Source organism: Enhydra lutris, unplaced genomic scaffold (genome assembly GCF_002288905.1).
Source record: "Enhydra lutris kenyoni isolate GAN:26980312 unplaced genomic scaffold, ASM228890v2 scaffoldscaffold14, whole genome shotgun sequence".
In the NCBI taxonomy this organism is placed as follows: domain Eukaryota; kingdom Metazoa; phylum Chordata; class Mammalia; order Carnivora; family Mustelidae; genus Enhydra; species Enhydra lutris.
In genome coordinates, this window is record NW_019154098.1 from 43,190,032 (window position 1) to 43,208,240 (window position 18,209).

At 39.6% G+C, this 18,209-nt stretch overlaps 1 protein-coding gene across 4 annotated transcripts; it reads left to right on the plus strand.

Annotated features, from left to right (window-relative positions):
- The first annotated feature begins 6,896 nt into the window (after positions 1 to 6,896).
- LOC111146807 (RNA binding motif protein 12B) lies at positions 6,897 to 15,255 on the plus strand. Of its 4 annotated transcripts, none has more exons than XM_022502494.1 (3): positions 6,897 to 6,976; positions 10,741 to 10,788; positions 11,353 to 15,255. In XM_022502494.1, the coding sequence occupies exon 3, from the start codon at positions 11,381 to 11,383 to the stop codon at positions 14,408 to 14,410; it is 3,030 nt and encodes a 1,009-aa protein (XP_022358202.1). In that variant the 5' UTR covers positions 6,897 to 6,976; positions 10,741 to 10,788; positions 11,353 to 11,380; the 3' UTR covers positions 14,411 to 15,255. The 4 variants fall into 4 exon arrangements, with proteins under 4 accessions (XP_022358202.1, XP_022358204.1, XP_022358203.1 ...); XM_022502496.1 differs by lacking the exon at positions 6,897 to 6,976 and adding an exon at positions 7,064 to 7,221; XM_022502495.1 differs by lacking the exon at positions 6,897 to 6,976 and adding an exon at positions 10,584 to 10,651.
- Positions 15,256 to 18,209: the final 2,954 nt, after the last annotated feature.

The following is an 18,209-nucleotide window of genomic DNA, read 5'->3' on the forward strand; positions in this document are numbered from 1 at the left end:
GCTGGCGGTTGGGGTAGAGGGAGAGAGAAAAGCTGATAACTCCCCACTGAGCAGGGAACCCAGCATGGAACTTGGATCATAAGACCCTGAAATCATGACCTGAGCCAAAGGGAGACCCTTAACTGAGAAGCCACCCAGGTGCCCCTCAGGCATCTATGCTCTTAAACACATAAACCAAGAATGAAAAGACTATGCAATCTATTAAACTGGAAGGGGAAAGTGGAGTGTTTAAGAGATCTCAAGTTAAGTGTATTGCATATTCTCTTCTTTCTTGGTTTACTTCCTTCTTTGGATAGAGTAAATACTTCATCAACTTCCTGAAAAAAGATGCATAAGATGTAAATTTTTGAGACCTGCATATCTACAAGTATCTTTATTCTTCCCTCACAGTTACTTAATAGTTTTCTTGGGTATGAAGTTCTGGTTTGGAAATACCCCTCAGAATTTTGGAGGTGTATTTAAAAAGAAAAACTGGGGGCGCCTGGGTGGCTCGGAGGGTTAAAGCCTCTGCCTTCGGCTTGGGTCATGATCCTAGGGTCCTGGGATCGAGCCTCACATAGGGCTCTCTGCTCAGCAGGGAGCCTGCTTCCTCCTCTCTCTGCCTGCCTGCCTCTCTGCCTACTTGTGATCTCTGTCTGTCAAATAAATAAATAAAATCTTTTAAAAAAATAAAAAGAAAAACTGCTTCTTTTTCTTTTTGTTTCTACATTGCCATTGAAAAATCTTCCATTTTGATTCTTTTGTGTTTAAATTTGTTTTTTTTTTTTACCTTCTGGAAGTCTTGAGGTTGTTCCTCTGTATTCATTTTTCTTAATTTTACAGTGATGTGTCTTGGGGTATTTCAATGCCTTTTTCTATTTTATTGTATTTATTTGAGAGAAAGTGAGAGAAAGCCTGTGCATGATTTGGGGGGTCAGGGGACAGAGGGGTAGGATCTCAAGCAGACTCTGAAGTGGGGCTCCGGCTTACAACCGAGATCGTGATCTGAGGCAAAACCAAGAGTCAGACGCCACTGAGCCACCCAGGCATCCTCGGGGTGTTTCATTGTCTTCTTTTTGTTGAGCACTTGTTGATTTTAATTGTTCCTTTGAATATCTTTCATTTTTCCTATTCTCTCTTTCTGGATGCCCTATTTTCAGATATTGGACCTCCAAGACTATTTTGCTTATTTTCTTATATTATTTTTTCCATTTATTTTGTTTTGCTCTACTTTCTGGAAAAATTTCCAAGATTTTTCTGTCAAACATTCCCTTGAATTTTTCATTTCCACTATTATTAATCAATTTCTAAGAGCTTTTTTATTTTCTGACTATATCTCATTTATAACATCCTGGTATTCATGAATGCAATATTTTATCTCTTTGAGGACATTAACTGATAGTGTTTCAAAGTTTTTTCTATCTGCACAATCTCTGTTTTTTCAGTTATGTTTTTTGTTTTTATTTATGTATATGTGTATTATATCTATGTATATGTATGTTCATATATGTGATGTTTGCATATTAGAGTGGGGCACACTTAAAAAAGGGAATAGGAAGCTCTAGGGGGCGCCTCAATGGTGATCTCTGGTAATCTCGGGGTCCTGGGATGGAGCCCCGCATCAGGCTCTCTGCTTGGCGGGGAGCCTGCTTCCCCCCGCTCTCTCTGCCTGCTGCTCTGCCTACTTGTGATCTCTCTCTCTGTCAAATGAATAAATAAAAAAAATCTTTAAAAAAAAAAGCTAATAGGAAGCTTAAGGACAAGCGGGAATCGCTTCTCAGCCTTTTGGCTAATATCAAGTGAAGGAAGGACAGGTGGGGCTCCTTGACTGGGCTACAATGTATACCGTGATTTGCCTAGGCTTTCTTCAGGCATTACCCCATGTCGGTATTTTTTCTTTCTTCTCTCTTGTAGTGCTGATCAGATTCCCCAGAAAGAACCTTCTTCCTGGAGAATTTAAGCCTGGCTGCCCAGTTTAGTGGGGAAAGGGTGTGAGTTTCATCATTCAGTTTCATCATTTACATACTGTCTTTCTTTTATATAATAGAACCCCTGATCTCATTTGTACCCATAGTCCCCTAGTCAGACTCTCTCCAGGGAATAAGCTTTCAGTCTTCTGCTCTAGTGGGGTAGACACAGGTTTCTTGGTACTAGAAAGAAGGAGTCTTAGGTGCCTATCTTTAGTGCTTTACAAATTAATGTTCAGCCAACTGTTTTCACCTCCTTCCCCAGCAAAAGATACTGAGGGCTTCTAAGGCCTTTAGGACTTATTTGGTGCACATCAGATTGCTTCTTACCTTTTCTGTCAATTTAGGATTCAACCCTCCTGGATTCACAAAAAAACTTAGGACCTATCCACCTGTTTTCTGCTCACAAAATTTTATCACTGCTGCCTCCTACTCTGTTATCTTCATTCGCATCAGTTTTTCCTTCTTTCAAAAGTTCCTTTTCTATCATTTTATTAGGATTTCTGGAAGGAATGGGAGTAAATACCTGTATTCAAACTGTCACCTTAAACTGGAAATCAAAAAAACCTGTTAACCTGTCCTCAACACATACTCTTGCCACCCTCTAATCCATTCTCCAAACCTCAGCCAGAGTAATCTTTTGAAATGCAAGTCTAATATATCACCTCTCTGCTTAAAATAGTTCATTGTTTTTCCCAGGGGGAAGCTCAAAGTCTTGAGCATGAACCCCAACTCCTAGCAGGGTCTGATTCTTCCTGCATCCTTTCATTGTCCTGTGCACTCTCATGCATTCTGCCTGCATTGGTCTTCTTTTGGTTCTCTAAATGCGCTAAGCCAGTGCACCTCTCTGCATGGACCACCCCTCTTTCCTCCCCCTCCCTGGGAATTTCTATTTACTTTGTTAACTCACCCTTTTCTTTCCAACTCATCTGCCACTTCTTTAAGAAACTCCTCCTACCTTTTGTGATCAGGCTAGGCCCTCTTATGAAATACTCTCACAGCATCATGTATTTCCCTTTTATAGCTCTTGTCCCTGCTATAAATTTACATTCAGTTGAATAATTCTCACTAGTTTTCCTGTCCTTTCCTGTATGACCAGATTTATGAGAGCAAGAACCATGTCCAATTTTGTTCCCTATTGTCTCTTAGCATCTGGAGTTCTGCATTATACATTGTCATTTAATACAATTTGCTGCAATGGAAAAGATTAAATCAAAACTTGCTTCATTCCTTCATTCTCTAGTTTATTACCATCTTCTAAACTCTGAGGGGATCTCAATGCTGTCTTCTCTCACTTGATGCCTACAAAGGGGGCAGAGGACCAATGTAGTGTGGGTTAAGGCTGGAGTAGGCACTAGCCAGTCATGAGACAGAATTTTTTTGTGTCCACAAAATTTTTGTGTTACATGCACCAGTAACCAGTCTCGTGGAGGACTCCAAACATTTCTGCCCATTGCATCTTGAGTTTGGAGTCACTAAGTAAAAAGTTTGCCACAACACTTTACTTACATAGAAAAGAGACAGCAGGATCAGTTTCAACAGAGGTGTCAGTCCCTGATGGCCAGTGGGTCTCTCCTGGCCACTGATGCAAGGCAACTGGCCTATGTGCCACACCCCTCTCATGCTGCAGTGGAAGCAACCTGGTCCCTCTCCTCAGGGGACAGATACAACAGTGGGTTGACCAAGTGACATATAATAGACGTTTTTGAAACACAGACAAGAGTACTTAGTGAGCCCAAAACAAGGAAGGATATTCCCACAGAAGGTGATAGGCCAGGTGCAGTCTGTGTGGGCTCTTTAACTCTTGATAAGGAAGGGTTCCAGACTCAAGGCTCATTCCTGTGCAGCTGAGTGGGGGCTGAAAGACTGCCTGCAGGAGACTTCCAACACAAAGCCTTCTACATTATTTTATTTTACTCTTTGGCTTTCTTCTTACATTGTCTTTGGAATTACAAGTACTGTATCATTTAGTCCTCAAAAATGGCCCTGAATGGTGGGTACTGTTATCTTCAACCTACAAATGGAAAAGTTTAAAGATAAGGAACTCATTCACGGTCATGAAATGGCAGAGCTGGGATTTGAACTTGGATCTGCCTGACTGAGAAACCCAGTTCTTAATCTCCATGCTCTACAAGTCCTCGTGTGTGTGATGGTATGTGCCCTGTCTCTTCTGCTATAGTATAAGCATCCTGAGAAAAGGGGACTGTGAGTTCTTCACCCCAATCTCTCAGGAGCCTTGGCAAGGTGCTTGATACACAGTCTGTGCTCAATAAATGCCAGTGGAATTGAATGGAAATCAAGGTGTGCAAGAGGAGTAAAGGTCCTTGAAGTTGAGAAAATCAAGGAACTCTTAAGACCAAGTGACAGAGGTTGTTTTTTTTTTTTTTTTTTTTTTTTAAGATTTTATTTATTTGACAGACAGAGATCACAGGTAGGCAGAGAGGCAGGCAGAGAGAGAGAGAGGAAGGGAAGCAGGCTCCCTGCTGAGCAGAGAGCCCGATGCAGGGCTCCATGCAGGGCTCCATGCAGGGCTTGATCCCAGGACCCTGCGATCAGGACCTGAGCTGAAAGTAGAGGCTTTAACCCACTGAGCCACCCAGGCACCCCAGTGACAGAGGCTTTTATTGTGGTTGTTGGAAGAGCTTAGAAGGGTAGCTGAAAACCGTCTGATACCAAAATCATTCAGGAGGGTAGGAAGTGATGTAGAGCTTGGAGAGGCTAAATGCCCAGGCAGAGCCATGGAATGCTCATGGCTCAGTGTGGTTACCATATTTTAGGATAGTCTTTGGTTTTGTTGTTCCAGAAACGTACTTTTCTTTCTGTTCTCTAAAATGACTAGGTTTCCATGTTGACATACTAAAGGTTCAAGAACTATTCAATAACCAGAATACCATGTAATTAAACCCAATTACTTCAGTTGGAGTTTTCTGGCTTTGATTGTAATGGTATTGTTATCTGAGTAAGGCAGAAGGCAGACTATAAAAGACAGGCATTCACTATAGTGTCTTGTTTGTGGAGAAAATCTGTGTGAGTAGAAGGGGCTAGTCATCCCAAAACAGTAAAAAAGGCTGACAATACCTGTCTAAGCTTGTCCAAAAGAGGCAGTCTGATCTAAGCACACTTGTTCGGACTAGCCTTATAGTAAGTGCTCAATAAATGATAGTTATTATTTTTGTTAATATAGGTGAGAATGCTTCCAGGTACCCTTTAACTGAGAACCACTTTTTGAGATTAGGTATCTCCTCATTCCATTTTCATGTTTAGCAAACAATTCTCTGAGCATTTGACTTCATATAGAGAGCATATACAGGCCAGAAAAAGCCAGAGCTGACCTCAGGTCCACTTTGCCAGTGTTTCTTCTTGTGAATTAATATTGACAATATTGACATTCTGGAGTGTAGGTTCTGTGTGCTTGTTTAAAGGGAGTCTGCCTCCAAGGACAGAATCCTCCCCTGTGGCCTCTGGGAGCAAGTGACCAGGGTTCAATTCCTGACTTTACCTTGCACTATCCCTATAGCTTTGAACAAGCTATGTGATCCTTTATGTCCATTTCCCTTATCTGTAAGATAGGAAAAATAATAGTAACTACTTCTGAAAGTAGTTGTAAGAATACAATGAGATAATGCACAGGGCTTGCCACATAGTAAGCCCTCCATAAACTAGCTTTTGAGGTCAGGTTCCCGTAGGACCAAACCCTGGACTGTGGGGAATAATGAAGGCAAATGCTATCTACTCAATGAAACTAGCTCCCCAAAGTGCTATCCTTTGCTTGTATATGGATCACCCTGACATCTGAAACCACTAATACTTACCCAGTCTCAGGTTTTACGCATATTAACTCATTTAATATTTATGGCAAGCCCATGGTGTAGATGCTACTATCATCCCCATTTTACAGATGAGGAAACTGAGGCACGGAGGCTAAAAAACTTACCCAAGTGAGTAAATGGTGGCTCTCATTCCAGGAACCACCTTTTATTCACTTGTTAGATGATCTCTTCTCACAATCCTATCAGAGAGATCGAAAATTCATTTTTTTCATCTCCAAAGTGTTTTAAAGATATAGTTTCTGCTTTCTTAGGGAGCTTTGACTCCACCCATAAATACTTCATGTAGTTATAAAACTGGTGGGCTGCTTTATTTGCAAAAAAATGAAAACTGGTAGGCTGCTTTATTTACAAAAAAAATGAAATCAAACATAAGGTTGTTCACCACCCATTATGTAGCCGGCATCACAGAACATTTCTGTAATTGTGCTTTTCACTTACCATTTTTTCAAGATTGGTCTGTCTCATGTTTCAAAAAACTAGAAAGTAGGAAAAACAAACGTAAAAAATTGCTTCATAAAATTATTAGTGTCTATAAATTTGGCATAATTTAATATAATATAAATAGGCATGCATTTATTAAGCCCCTAGGTGTTGGCATCGTATCTGCCAACCATCTAAGGCAATAAAACATTTTTAATCCCCTTTTAGATTTTATAAAGAGCCTTTCAGAATATGCTTACGCCACAACTGCAGAGCTGAAGACAGAAAGAAATCGTCAACTCTTCTCTGCTTTTCTCTGCTTTCCTTAACTCCTGGAAATCACGAACGTTCGTGCAACGTACCTCAGGAGTTATTCGTTGAAGCTTCTCATTACCATAATGAGTCGACCCCGAACTTTGTCTAGGAATCTCGCCTCTCTTTGGTGGAGACTCCCGGATTGGATGGAATCGGAGCATGCGCAGAAGCTCATCAAACCCAGGGCGGGACTGCGCGCTCGCGGGCTCCGCCTCCCTTCCCCTGACAACGGGAAGCGGGTGAGCGTCAAGACGCCTGCGCAAACGTGGCCGGGGCGCCGGGGTGGTGGGTTACGCCTGGAGAGCGCATGGGCAGACAAACTGTACGTCCGTTTGTCCGGAGCGGAGGGGAGAGTGGGCGCCATCTTCTTCTAGGCTCACTGAGGGCTCCACCTGTACTGGGCAGACTGCTGCGACGAGGAGTGCCCCCCGACTCCGGCCTTGTGTGTCCGACTCGGCAGCAGTGGTGTGTGTTTATTACCAAGTGCGAAGCAGTTACCCTTCGGGCGTCGGGGGTGGGGCGGGGTTGGCGATGGGGAAGGAAGAACAGGGAAAGGCGGGGCCCGCAGCCGCGCCAGGAGCTAGCGTAGCTTCTGCCGTTAGGGCACCCTCATTCCTTGCTAAACACCGACTCTCCCGTCAGTCTCCATGTGGTGTTGTGTGTGCGCTGCCCAGTTTTCTTAAGAGTGAAGATGTCGAAGGATTTCATAGGTATTTTTTTCTTTGCTATGTCATCGTAGTCAGTGGTGGCAGAAAGCGCTGAAGGCCCGGCTCGTTAGGCATTAGAGTGGCCCAAAGTGTTAGGTATGGGGCAGTACACCGTGTGGCGAGTTAGGGTGGAATGTTTGCCCTTGGGACGGCGTAACGGAAAGGCACGGAGGTTGGGCGGTCCAGGTTAATTTGAAGGCTGATTGTGGCTGAAGGTCTGGCGACAGCATCGGATCCCACGTAGCAACTTTGGCCTGGCGCGAAAGAAGGAAGCTCTGACCCCTGGGAGTATGGACAAAGGCTTTGAGCTATAGAAGCAATGCCTTCGGATGATCCCCATTTGAGGATGATGGATGTTATGGGAAATCCTGTGCCGTGTGGATTCGTCTTCATTTCCAGTTCCTGTTAAGGACTATGGCTCAGTGTCGTCATACCTTTGGTTTTTATTTTAACCATCTACATTATAAAATGATAAAAGGCAGATCTTCATAAAGAATAATTGCGGACTGGGCCAGATTATTTTCTGCAGGGGAAACTCCTGTGTTTAGAATTTCGTCATAACTTTGGGTTTTAAAGAATAGTCATTTTCTTTCCCCCACCATATCTGGAAAATGACTTGTTATTCGTTAGTTAAAATCAGATAGGTCTGAGATAATAATACCTATTTAAATTTAGTCTCTTGTTTTCCTTCAGACTTGATTAGAAGATGCACATTTTGTATTGTTTAGTGGATAATGGTGATCAAGTGGGATGAATCCTGGATAAAATCAGCAAGATTATTTAAAATGAACTTATCAGTGACTTGCCCTTAAAGGAGCTTTTAAGGACTCACTTCCATCTTTTCATAGGTTAGAAGTTCTAACATCATGGTCTTTAAATCAACACAGTCAAAAGAATACGTGTGTTGCCTTCATAAGTAGAAAAAATTTTAAGTGCAGTGATCTTTGGGTATTTTGTGTATTTCGATTTTTGTGTAATGTTCTAAGGGTAGAATTGCTGAGGAGTTTGCTTAAGGAAATAACATGGGAACCACAGGAAAAGTGCTCATTTTGAGAACTGGTCTCTTATAGGTGGTCTCTCAGGTATGTCGTTGAGAGAGAAAATGGTACATTTCCCTCCCATCCAAAGGGCAGAAAAGTTAGGTGTTAGTTATATGTGACAAATTAGAAAAAAAATATATTGTCTGTTTGAATAGGAATCATGAGATTTGTACTCATGGAACTATTTAAAATACTGTTTGTAAGCAAGGGAGAATAAGAAATTTTGAAATTTTTTGAATTTGACATATTCCTTGAAACATCCCTAAGTATCTTGTAGATATATTTATGTTCTCAGGGCAAATCCGTTTTAAATCTTTGAAAAAGTTTAGGAGAGAGAAAATGGTGTGTATCTTACTTTCTAAAATATAAAAGTAAAGGAGCTAAGTCAGTTTGCATAGGAAGGAATCTTGAAACTTTAGTGGGGACTATTCTAGAAGCCATTTATAGTTTTTTAAATGTTGGTGTGGATATTGGTTTGTTGAAGGAAACAGGCTTGTACTCATTTTTTATTTTTGGTACTGTGCACGTATTTTTTTAAATAGACCATTTTTTAGAGCAGTTTTTTAGGTTAACAGCAGTATGGAGCAGAAGATACATAGATTTCCCATATACCCCTGCCCCCACACATGTATCATGTAAATATATTTTTTTAAAAGATTTATTTATTTATTTAACCGAGAGATACACAGGGAGAGAAGGAACACAAGCAGGGGGAGTGGGAGAGGGACAAGCATGCTTCCTGCAGAGCAGGGAGCCCGGCGCGGGGCAACGCGGGGCTCGATCCCAGGACTCTGGGATCATGACCTGAGCCAAAGACAGATGCTTAAGGACTGAGCCAACCAGGCGCCCCTCATGTAAATATTTTAATAATAAATGTCATTAATATTTCAGTACCAATTTGGCATTGGTAATTCAGATGTAGAATATGCCAAGTAATTTCTTGATAACTTTGTTAGTTTAGCTTGTACTTTAAAACGTTGAATCATTGGGCCATTTTCAAAGGAAAATAAACCTTGCAGACTTCAAAGAATATGTCTTTGGACCACACTTTGTGGAAGAGTGATACTTAAGTGTAAATACTGAATTAAAGCAGCATTTATTGGCACATCAAAAACAAATTTATAATTATTTAGCACCTCTTAAAGACTTATTAAGACTATATTGCATATTGTTACTTTGGGTATCTCTGAAAATATTAGATACAAATTTCCTTAAGGAAATACTAAGTTAAAATTTTTCAGCAGTTAATACTGATAATACCTAAACATTCTAAATAAATGTGCTTTTATTCTATTTTCTATATGTCATTTGGATTTTCTCAATGCAGGACTGTTTGAAATGGAATAAACTTGTTAGCATAGTAAGATTCTATATTGTTAGCATAGTAAGATTCTATATTGGAACACTCTCTGTTTGGCTTAAGGTGAATTTTAATAGTAATTGTTTTAGGAGTTTAAGATAAGTAGTAGTTGAGATTTTTGTTTGTTTGTTTTAGAGGTATTTTATTTTCTTTTTAAGGATTTTATTTATTAGAGAGAGAGCAGTGGGGAGAGGCAGAGGGAGAGAGAATGCAAGCAGACTGCATGCTGAGCCTAGAGCTCAGTGAGGGGCTTGATCTTATGACCCTGAGATCATGACCTGGGCTGAAACCAAGAGTTGAATGCTTAACTGACTGAGCTACCCAGGTGCCCCAATTTTAGGGGTGTTTTAGTATTTGCCTTAATTATCTTAGAATCCGGAAACTTGGTTCCATGTTTGAAAGTGTGAGCTGTATGTGTGGAACTTAAAATTGTATCCAGAGGGGTAGTCATTGATTTTGATATATTGCTTTAAATATTGGTTTTTGAATTCAAAACATTAGTGTCTTGTTCATTTATTGTATCATTTTGAATCGTTGCCTTACTAGTTTGATTTGTTCTTACATTTTAAAAGGGAGGAAAATTGCAAGAGAGTTGGACTTACTGAGCTAGGTGTTTGGTCTTTCTTTTCCTGAGTGGAAGTGATAGGCTTTTGGGGAATTTTTGGTAACTTTAAATTGTCATTTTACTTGTAGAACAGCTGCCTTTTTTTTTTTAAGTGGATGTAAAATTTATATACCATGAAATGCACAGACCTTAAGAATAGTGCTCATTTAGTCTTGATAAGTTTATACCCATATAACCAACACTCTAATCAAAATGTATAACATTTCTATCACCCTTTTCCTTGTGCTACTTCCAATCAAGGAGCTGTTTAATTTCCAGAATTTTTTTTTGTTTTAAAATAATTCGCAGATGTCTACTTGGAATTTGTACTTCGTTTTTGCTGAAGGATGATTAATTTCCTCTGGAACAAAGAAGACCATTTTGTAATGCCCATAGTTGTGGTTCCTATTATTGCTTCACTTTTAGTAGGTAATTCTGAAGTGAATATCCTAATCTGGCGTTGTTTAAGATCAATTACAGGGTCCGAGGATTAATTATATTTCATTTTCTTTCCACAGTTAAGTTGCTTTTACAGAATTAACAGGTCTCCAAGAAATTTTAAAAAGGTAAGATATTCAGAGCTTAAGGCTTTTCACAGAAGCTTGACAAAAAAATGTAAAGTAGAGTAGGACATGTAGGTACACGTGGTTTCTGTACTTTACCTCTGGCCAGTAATGCACTAGTAGACCGTTTATTATCATAAGCAAAAATTATATACTGACCATAGATGGCTTTTCGAATATGTAAAACTCATTTTGGTTGGTAAAATTCCTTAACCCGCGAAGCTCTCTCTCATGCTTCAGTAGAAGATACGCTTCTAAGTGAAAAATAGTTTGGTCTTGTTGTGAAGCAGTGCTTGGCAGACTTACAAAGATTTGATATTTTTGATGCTCATATTGTATAGGATAGGTGATATGAAAGATCTTCGAAATAGTTGGTTTATTTGTACGTTTAGATGGGAGAAGGTTTATTCTTTAAGAAATTAGATATAGTCTATTTTTTGTGAACTCGTACCTTGTTTTCATTTATAAATGCTGAAGAAGGTAGGAATCAAATAATTATTAAGTTTAGTCTGGGATAAGGGACTTCAAAAATAAGACTTGCTATTATGTGTACCTTTCTGTCTGCAGGTCATTATTGCTGTGGTTTGAGCTCAGCATGGCTGTAGTCATCCGTTTACTGGGGCTTCCTTTTATTGCGGGGCCTGTGGATATTCGTCACTTCTTCACGGGATTGACTATTCCTGATGGAGGAGTGCATATAATTGGAGGGGAAATTGGGGAGGCTTTTATTATTTTTGCAACAGATGAAGATGCAAGACGTGCCATAAGTCGTTCAGGAGGGTTTATCAAGGATTCATCTGTAGAGCTCTTTCTTAGTAGTAAGGCAGAAATGCAGAAGACTATAGAAATGAAAAGAACTGATCGCATAGGAAGAGAGCGACCAGGATCTGGGGCGTCAGGGGCTGGCAGCTTGTCTAACTTTGTTGAGGCTATTAAAGAAGAAGCAAGTAATTCTGGATATGGCTCTCCACTTAATCAAGATGCTGGGTTTCATACTAATGGTACAGGACATGGTGATTTAAGGCCAAGAAAGACACGGCCATTGAAGGCAGAGAATCCTTACTTGTTTCTGCGAGGTTTGCCTTACTTAGTAAATGAAGATGATGTACGTGTCTTTTTCTCTGGTTTGTGTGTGGATGGCGTGATTTTCTTGAAACATCATGATGGCCGAAATAATGGTGATGCCATAGTAAAATTTGCTTCATGTATTGATGCTTCAGGAGGTCTTAAATGTCATAGAAGTTTTATGGGTTCAAGATTCATAGAAGTAATGCAAGGCTCAGAACAACAGTGGATTGAGTTTGGTGGTAATGTAATTAAGGAGGTTGACATTCCTATGAGAACTGAAGAACATTCTCCACCAAGAGGAATTAATGATCGACATTTTCGAAAACGATCTCATTCAAAATCTCCCAGAAGAACACGTTCTCGTTCTCCTCTTGGATTTTATGTTCACTTAAAAAATCTGTCCCTAAGTATTAACAAGAGAGATTTAAGAAATTTCTTTAGAGATACTGATCTGACTAATGAACAGATTAGGTTTTTATATAAAGATGAAAGAAGAACAAGATACGCCTTTGTGATGTTCAAAACTCTGAAAGACTATAACACTGCTCTGGGTTTACATAAGACTGTTTTACAGTATCGTCCTGTTCATATTGATCCTGTTTCTAGAAAACAAATGCTGAAGTTCATCGAATGTTATGAAAAAAAAAGACCAGTGTCAATAGAGAAAGAAAGGCTTGGACATACTTCACAAAAATACCCTCAAGAAGGCTACCCTGGCCAGAAACTGTGTATATATATAAGAAATTTTCCTTTTGATGTTACAAAAGTGGAAGTGCAAAAGTTCTTTGCAGACTTTTCTCTTGGAGAAGAGGACATTTACTTACTTTATGACGACAAAGGAGTTGGTCTGGGAGAAGCATTGGTGAAATTCAAAACAGAAGAACAGGCCATGAAAGCTGAACGTTTAAACCGGCGGAGATTCTTGGGGACAGAGGTATTGTTAAGACTTATATCTGAGGCACAAATGCAGGAGTTTGGTGTAAATTTTTCCTTGATGCCCACTGAGAGAATGCAAGACCATTCACAGTCATGTGATAGAGATGACCATTCCCATTCATTTGACTCAAGTGATCTACCAATATACTCAGTTGGCCCATCTGAAAACTTTAGGCATCAGCAAGAGGACTTGAGACAGCTGGACAATTTCAGGCAAACCCAGGCGGATTTCCGACAGCTTGAGAGGAGCCTTCCAGAAGACTTTAGGCATTCCCCAGAGGACTTCAGGCACTCCCCAGAAGACTTTAGGCGCCCTCGGGAGGAACATTTCAGGCGGCCTCTGGAGGATTTCAGGCACCCTTGGGAGGAGGATTTTAGGTACCCTCGGGAGGAGGACTTCAGGTACCCTAGAGAGGAGGACTGGAGGCGGCCACCTGGGGAGGATTTCAGACGGCCTCCCAAGGAGGACTTCAGGCGACCCCCTGAGGAGGACTGGAGACGGCCCCCCGAGGAGGACTGGAGGAGGCCCCCCGAGGGAGACTTTAGGCGGCCACCTGAGGAGGATTGGAGGCGGCCTCCGGAGGAGGATTTCAGGCGGCTTCCTCAAGGGGAATGGAGACGACCACCTGAGGAGGACTTCAGACGACCACCTGAGGAGGACTTCAGACGACCACCCGAGGAGGACTTCAGGCAGCCCCCTGAGGAGGATTTCAGGCGCCTTCCAGGGGAAGACTTCAGGCGACCTCCCGAGGAGGATTTCAGGCGTTCTCCGGAGGAGGATTTCAGGCGTTCTCCCGAGGAAGATTTCAGGCGACCACCCCCTGAACACTTCAGACGGCCGCCCCCGGAGCACCTAAGGCGGCCGCCCCCAGAGCATTTCAGGCGGCCGCCGCCGGAGCACTTCCGCCGGCCGCCTCAGGAGCACTTCCGCCGGCCGCCCCAGGAGCACTTCCGCCGGCCGCCCCAGGAGCACTTCCGCCGGCCACCCCAGGAACATTTCAGGCGCCCCCGAGAGGAAGATTTCAGGCACCCACCGGATGAAGATTTCGGAGGCCCTCCTGATGAAGACTTTAGGCATCCTCCTGAGGAGGACTTCAGGAGCCCCCAGGAGGAAGATTTTAGATGCCCTTCTGACGAGGACTTCAGGCGGCTCCCGGAGGAAGACCTCAGGGAACCTCCAGAGGAGGACCCTAGACTTCCTGACAGTTTTAGACCTCCTGGTGAGGAGTTTAGGAACCCACCTGATGACTTTAGAAGTCATCGTCCTTTAGTGAATTTTGGTCGCCCAGAAGGTGGCAAGTTTGATTTTGGAAAGCGCAGTATGGGAAGTTTTCCTGAGGGGAGATTTATGCCTGATCCAAAATTAAATTGTAGTTCAGGTAGAGTAACACCTATCAAGATAATGAATCTTCCATTTAAAGCTAATGTTAATGAAATTCTAGACTTTTTCCATGGTTATAGAATCATACCTGATTCAGTTTCGATACAGTATAATGAGCAAGGATTACCTACAGGGGAAGCCATTGTTGCTATGATAAACTATAATGAAGCTATGGCTGCTATTAAAGATCTAAATGATAGGCCAGTTGGCCCTCGAAAAGTTAAGTTAATTTTGCTCTAGAGAGCATTTCTAAATTCAGAGTTACTTCCCCACAGTATTGATGCAGTAAAATGCTTTTTTTTAAGTGTTTATTTTTAATGATCTAATGAAAAGAAACATTTTAATTTGACTTGTGAGTAGAACAAATGTAAATATTAGAATGTGAATCTGGTTTTCTTTTGCTTGCAAACTGCCACTCTTTCTCATTTACAATTATATATGGCTTTTTTTTTTTTTTTTTGGACAGTTGGGGAGAAAATTACAAGTGCATTAATTTTTGTTGATGTCATGGGTAAACCTCAAAACTTGTATAGTAGAGCTGTATTTGGGGAAGATAAATTTTATATTCACTTTTCGTTTCCCTTCTGTAGTCTACATCTTATACTGTATAAGGAAATGGTCAGTGACTGATTGTTCAGGTTTAGCATTTTTATTGCTAATTTGCCTGCAGAATTAATGCCCTCTTCTTTGTCCAAGATATTACTGTGTTAGCCTCCCATTAATTATAAATAGTTGAAAACAGACAGACTGTGAATTTGAAGTTTACTTATGTAAAAAGCTTAGGAGATTCTTGAAGTTTCCATGTTCATAACTTTGCAAAGTTTTATAAAAATAAAAAATTGCAAATGTATAGACCAACTAACTAACTTTACTTGTATTCGTATAAAAAAAAAAGAATTACAGCTTCTTCTGTGAAGTTTTCAACAGCTACCTTAGTATTTATGATAGAACGGACCAAACATCCTATAATAATAGCATAGAGAGTTATGTGTACATCTGTGGTTTCCTCTACATTTCATCAACCAAACTGCTAAGTTTTACTCAAAATACTTAAAAGACAAAAAGTAACTGTAGCTATAAAGGACATTCAGGCTTCTGCTGGGAAGAATCTTGATAAATGGATATAGTTTGTTTTTAGGAAGAATTTAGAATTTAGTCCTTTAGTAGGTTTTTTTTTTTTTTGTAGTTTTTATTAGGTTCTCATTTTTAAATTTCAAGACTTTGAATCCAAAGACTCAATAACTAAATATAATCAGACTTTTATGAGACTGAATTTTGACTTCTTCGATATTTAGTGTGGGCGTTTATATTATAAACACTGGATTTGGCTTTTTTTTATAACCCATAATATAATAATGGCTAACATTTATTAGGTACTTACTGTATGCTAGGCAGTGAAAGTGCTTTACATGCATAATCTCAGTTTAAATATTCCCTAGGAAGTATGGACTATTTTATCTATTTCAGCAAGTGAGATAATGAAGTTTAGAGGTTAAGTAACTTGCCTAAAATCATAGCTAGTAAATCATGGAGCTAATTTCAACCTAGACCACTGATTCCAGTTCATGCTCTTAACACTTTAGCCTACTAACTTTGTTAAGTGGTACTTCTAATTTTAGTAAGATCATGCCGAAGATATTTTGAAGAGTAAACCAGTATTTTCTTTACACATTGCTGCTTTAAAAATAGCATTAAAAACAAAATTAGTATGCTCATTGTTCATAAAAGACAAATTAACTTTAAAAGTTTTTATGTATCCAGAGACAAATTAACTTTAAAAGTTTTTATGTATCCAGGGCTTCTCTTGGATAATAACATTAGAAATTGACTTCTAATTAAAAATTGTTTATCAAATATGATTTGACTTTGGTTGACCTTTTAGTTTACATAAAACCAGGTTAATTTTTCTCAGTTCTGTGATCCAGAGGTTTCCTATTTATTCTTACTTGCTGAGCAAGTAAGAATAAAATTTGAATTTACATATGGTAGTTTAGTCACTTAATAATAGGATATAGCAGAAGTAGAATACTTTGTCAGCACTTAGCTATTTACTACCATTTTGGATGAATCTTCAGTGATTTAAGAAGTCTAAGAGAAACCAACTCAAGTTTCTGTGTGTTTAATTCTAGTGAATACAACTTCTAGTAGAATGAATAAACTGGTAATTTGGTTTGAAAAAGCACATCAGTATGGCTCTTCAAACTATAAGTTTATAAATATCTAGGAGAATGATAAACTAAACATCAACAAAATAGGAAAAAATTATATTTTTGAATGCTCAGATTATATAGATGAATCAGTCTTCTTGGGGAATGTATGGAAGACTTTAAAATACTTCTCAAATAAATTATCAGTAAGAGCTAAGATGAAGCCTAACAGTGAAATACCCCATAATATGGAACTTTTTCTTAAAATGGGCTGGGGTATGATGGTGGTAGTAAATAAAAGGTCAACAGTAGTAAACACAAGCTTTGTATTTTGATTGTAAACTAAATGAATTGATAGGAACAGCTAACGTTACCCCATAATCATTTAGTTCATAACCTTTAAAAATTAGAAGTTAATTACAGAAAACTGGCTTCTACTGGTTAGGAACCATTTATGCGTATCTTTTCCAACTCTGCTTTCAGTGGTATATTGGTGACTTAAATTGGCCATGGTAGAAGTTCTTATGCCACCGAAGTTGGCAAATGCAACAAATCAGGGCATTTTCCATGTTGGAGAGCCAGTTTACGAAGCACACCACCAATTTCAAACACATAAAAGAGAATACTGTGCTAAGTTCTTATACACCCATTGATAGTTTACCTTGAACAACCTGGGTTTGAACTGCAAATATCCACTTAAACGTAGAATTTTTTCGATAAATACAGTGTAACACTAGGTATTTTCTATGATTTTAATGATATTTTGTTTTCTCTAGCTGACTTTATTGTAAGAATACAATATATAATACGCAAAATACACGTTGATTAACTGTTACTGGTAAGGCCTTTGATCAAGAGAAGGCTATTAAGTTTGGGGGGAATCAAAAGTTATGTGGATTTCAACTGCACAGAGGTCAGCACCCCTGACCCTGGCATAGTTCAAGGGTCAACTGTATCAGCCAGTTTTGCCTCCTCTTTCCTACTCCCATCAGGTACACTAAGAGCATACTGGTTCTCCAGCTAAATATCCAGCGGCATTTTAATTATCTTAAAGCCATCGCTTCTCGGCCTTTTGGCTAAGATCAAGTGTAATTATCTTAAAGCCAGACGTTTTTGTCAGAAGGTATCTGGAAAATACAGTTTATGTCTAGAAAGTAAAAATGATCCCATAAACAAATGTTAATGTTAATCATTACATTGGGAGTACACTTAACCACTCACTGAGAATACTGTCCAGAGCAGTGGCTCTTGGTTCACATATCACCTATTAAGTAGTGACCCCATTACTTCCATCTTTGTATTAAATGTTAGTTATTACTGAGCTGCATTAGATACTACATACTTATGATCTATAATTATGAATTAACTGTATCATTTATTCTCAATAACCCTAATAAACTTATTTTGGAGAGAAGAAATGGAGGCCTATATGGACCATTTACCCCAAAAGTAACTGGTTAGGTTACCTGTTTTTTTTTTACAAGGAAGCTGGAAGAGGTTTTAGTTTTTAAAGGTGGTTACATTTTTCAGTGTGTGTGAGTAAAGCAATAGAAGTTTATTAAGTGAAGATACAGAAAAAGCTTTCAAGAGTGAGAGGTGTCCCAACAGGGTTGCCTTGCTGATGAGGGTCTTTAGGGTTGTCTTTTATAGAAAGCTAACTAGGGAACTTGGATCCTTTTTAACATCTCTATTGATAACACCTTCAATGGCTTACTTCCTTTTTAGGGGCTCAGTTATTTTTTTTGTTGGTCACAGGTGATTATCGTAAGACATCCACCCCAACCACCTAGGGTATAAAGGTGGTTACATTTTAAATGATTATGTAAGTACCTATGTAATAGCGTTGATTGTGTTTTCTCAGCACACAAATACTTACTTTAGCCCTTTAAGAA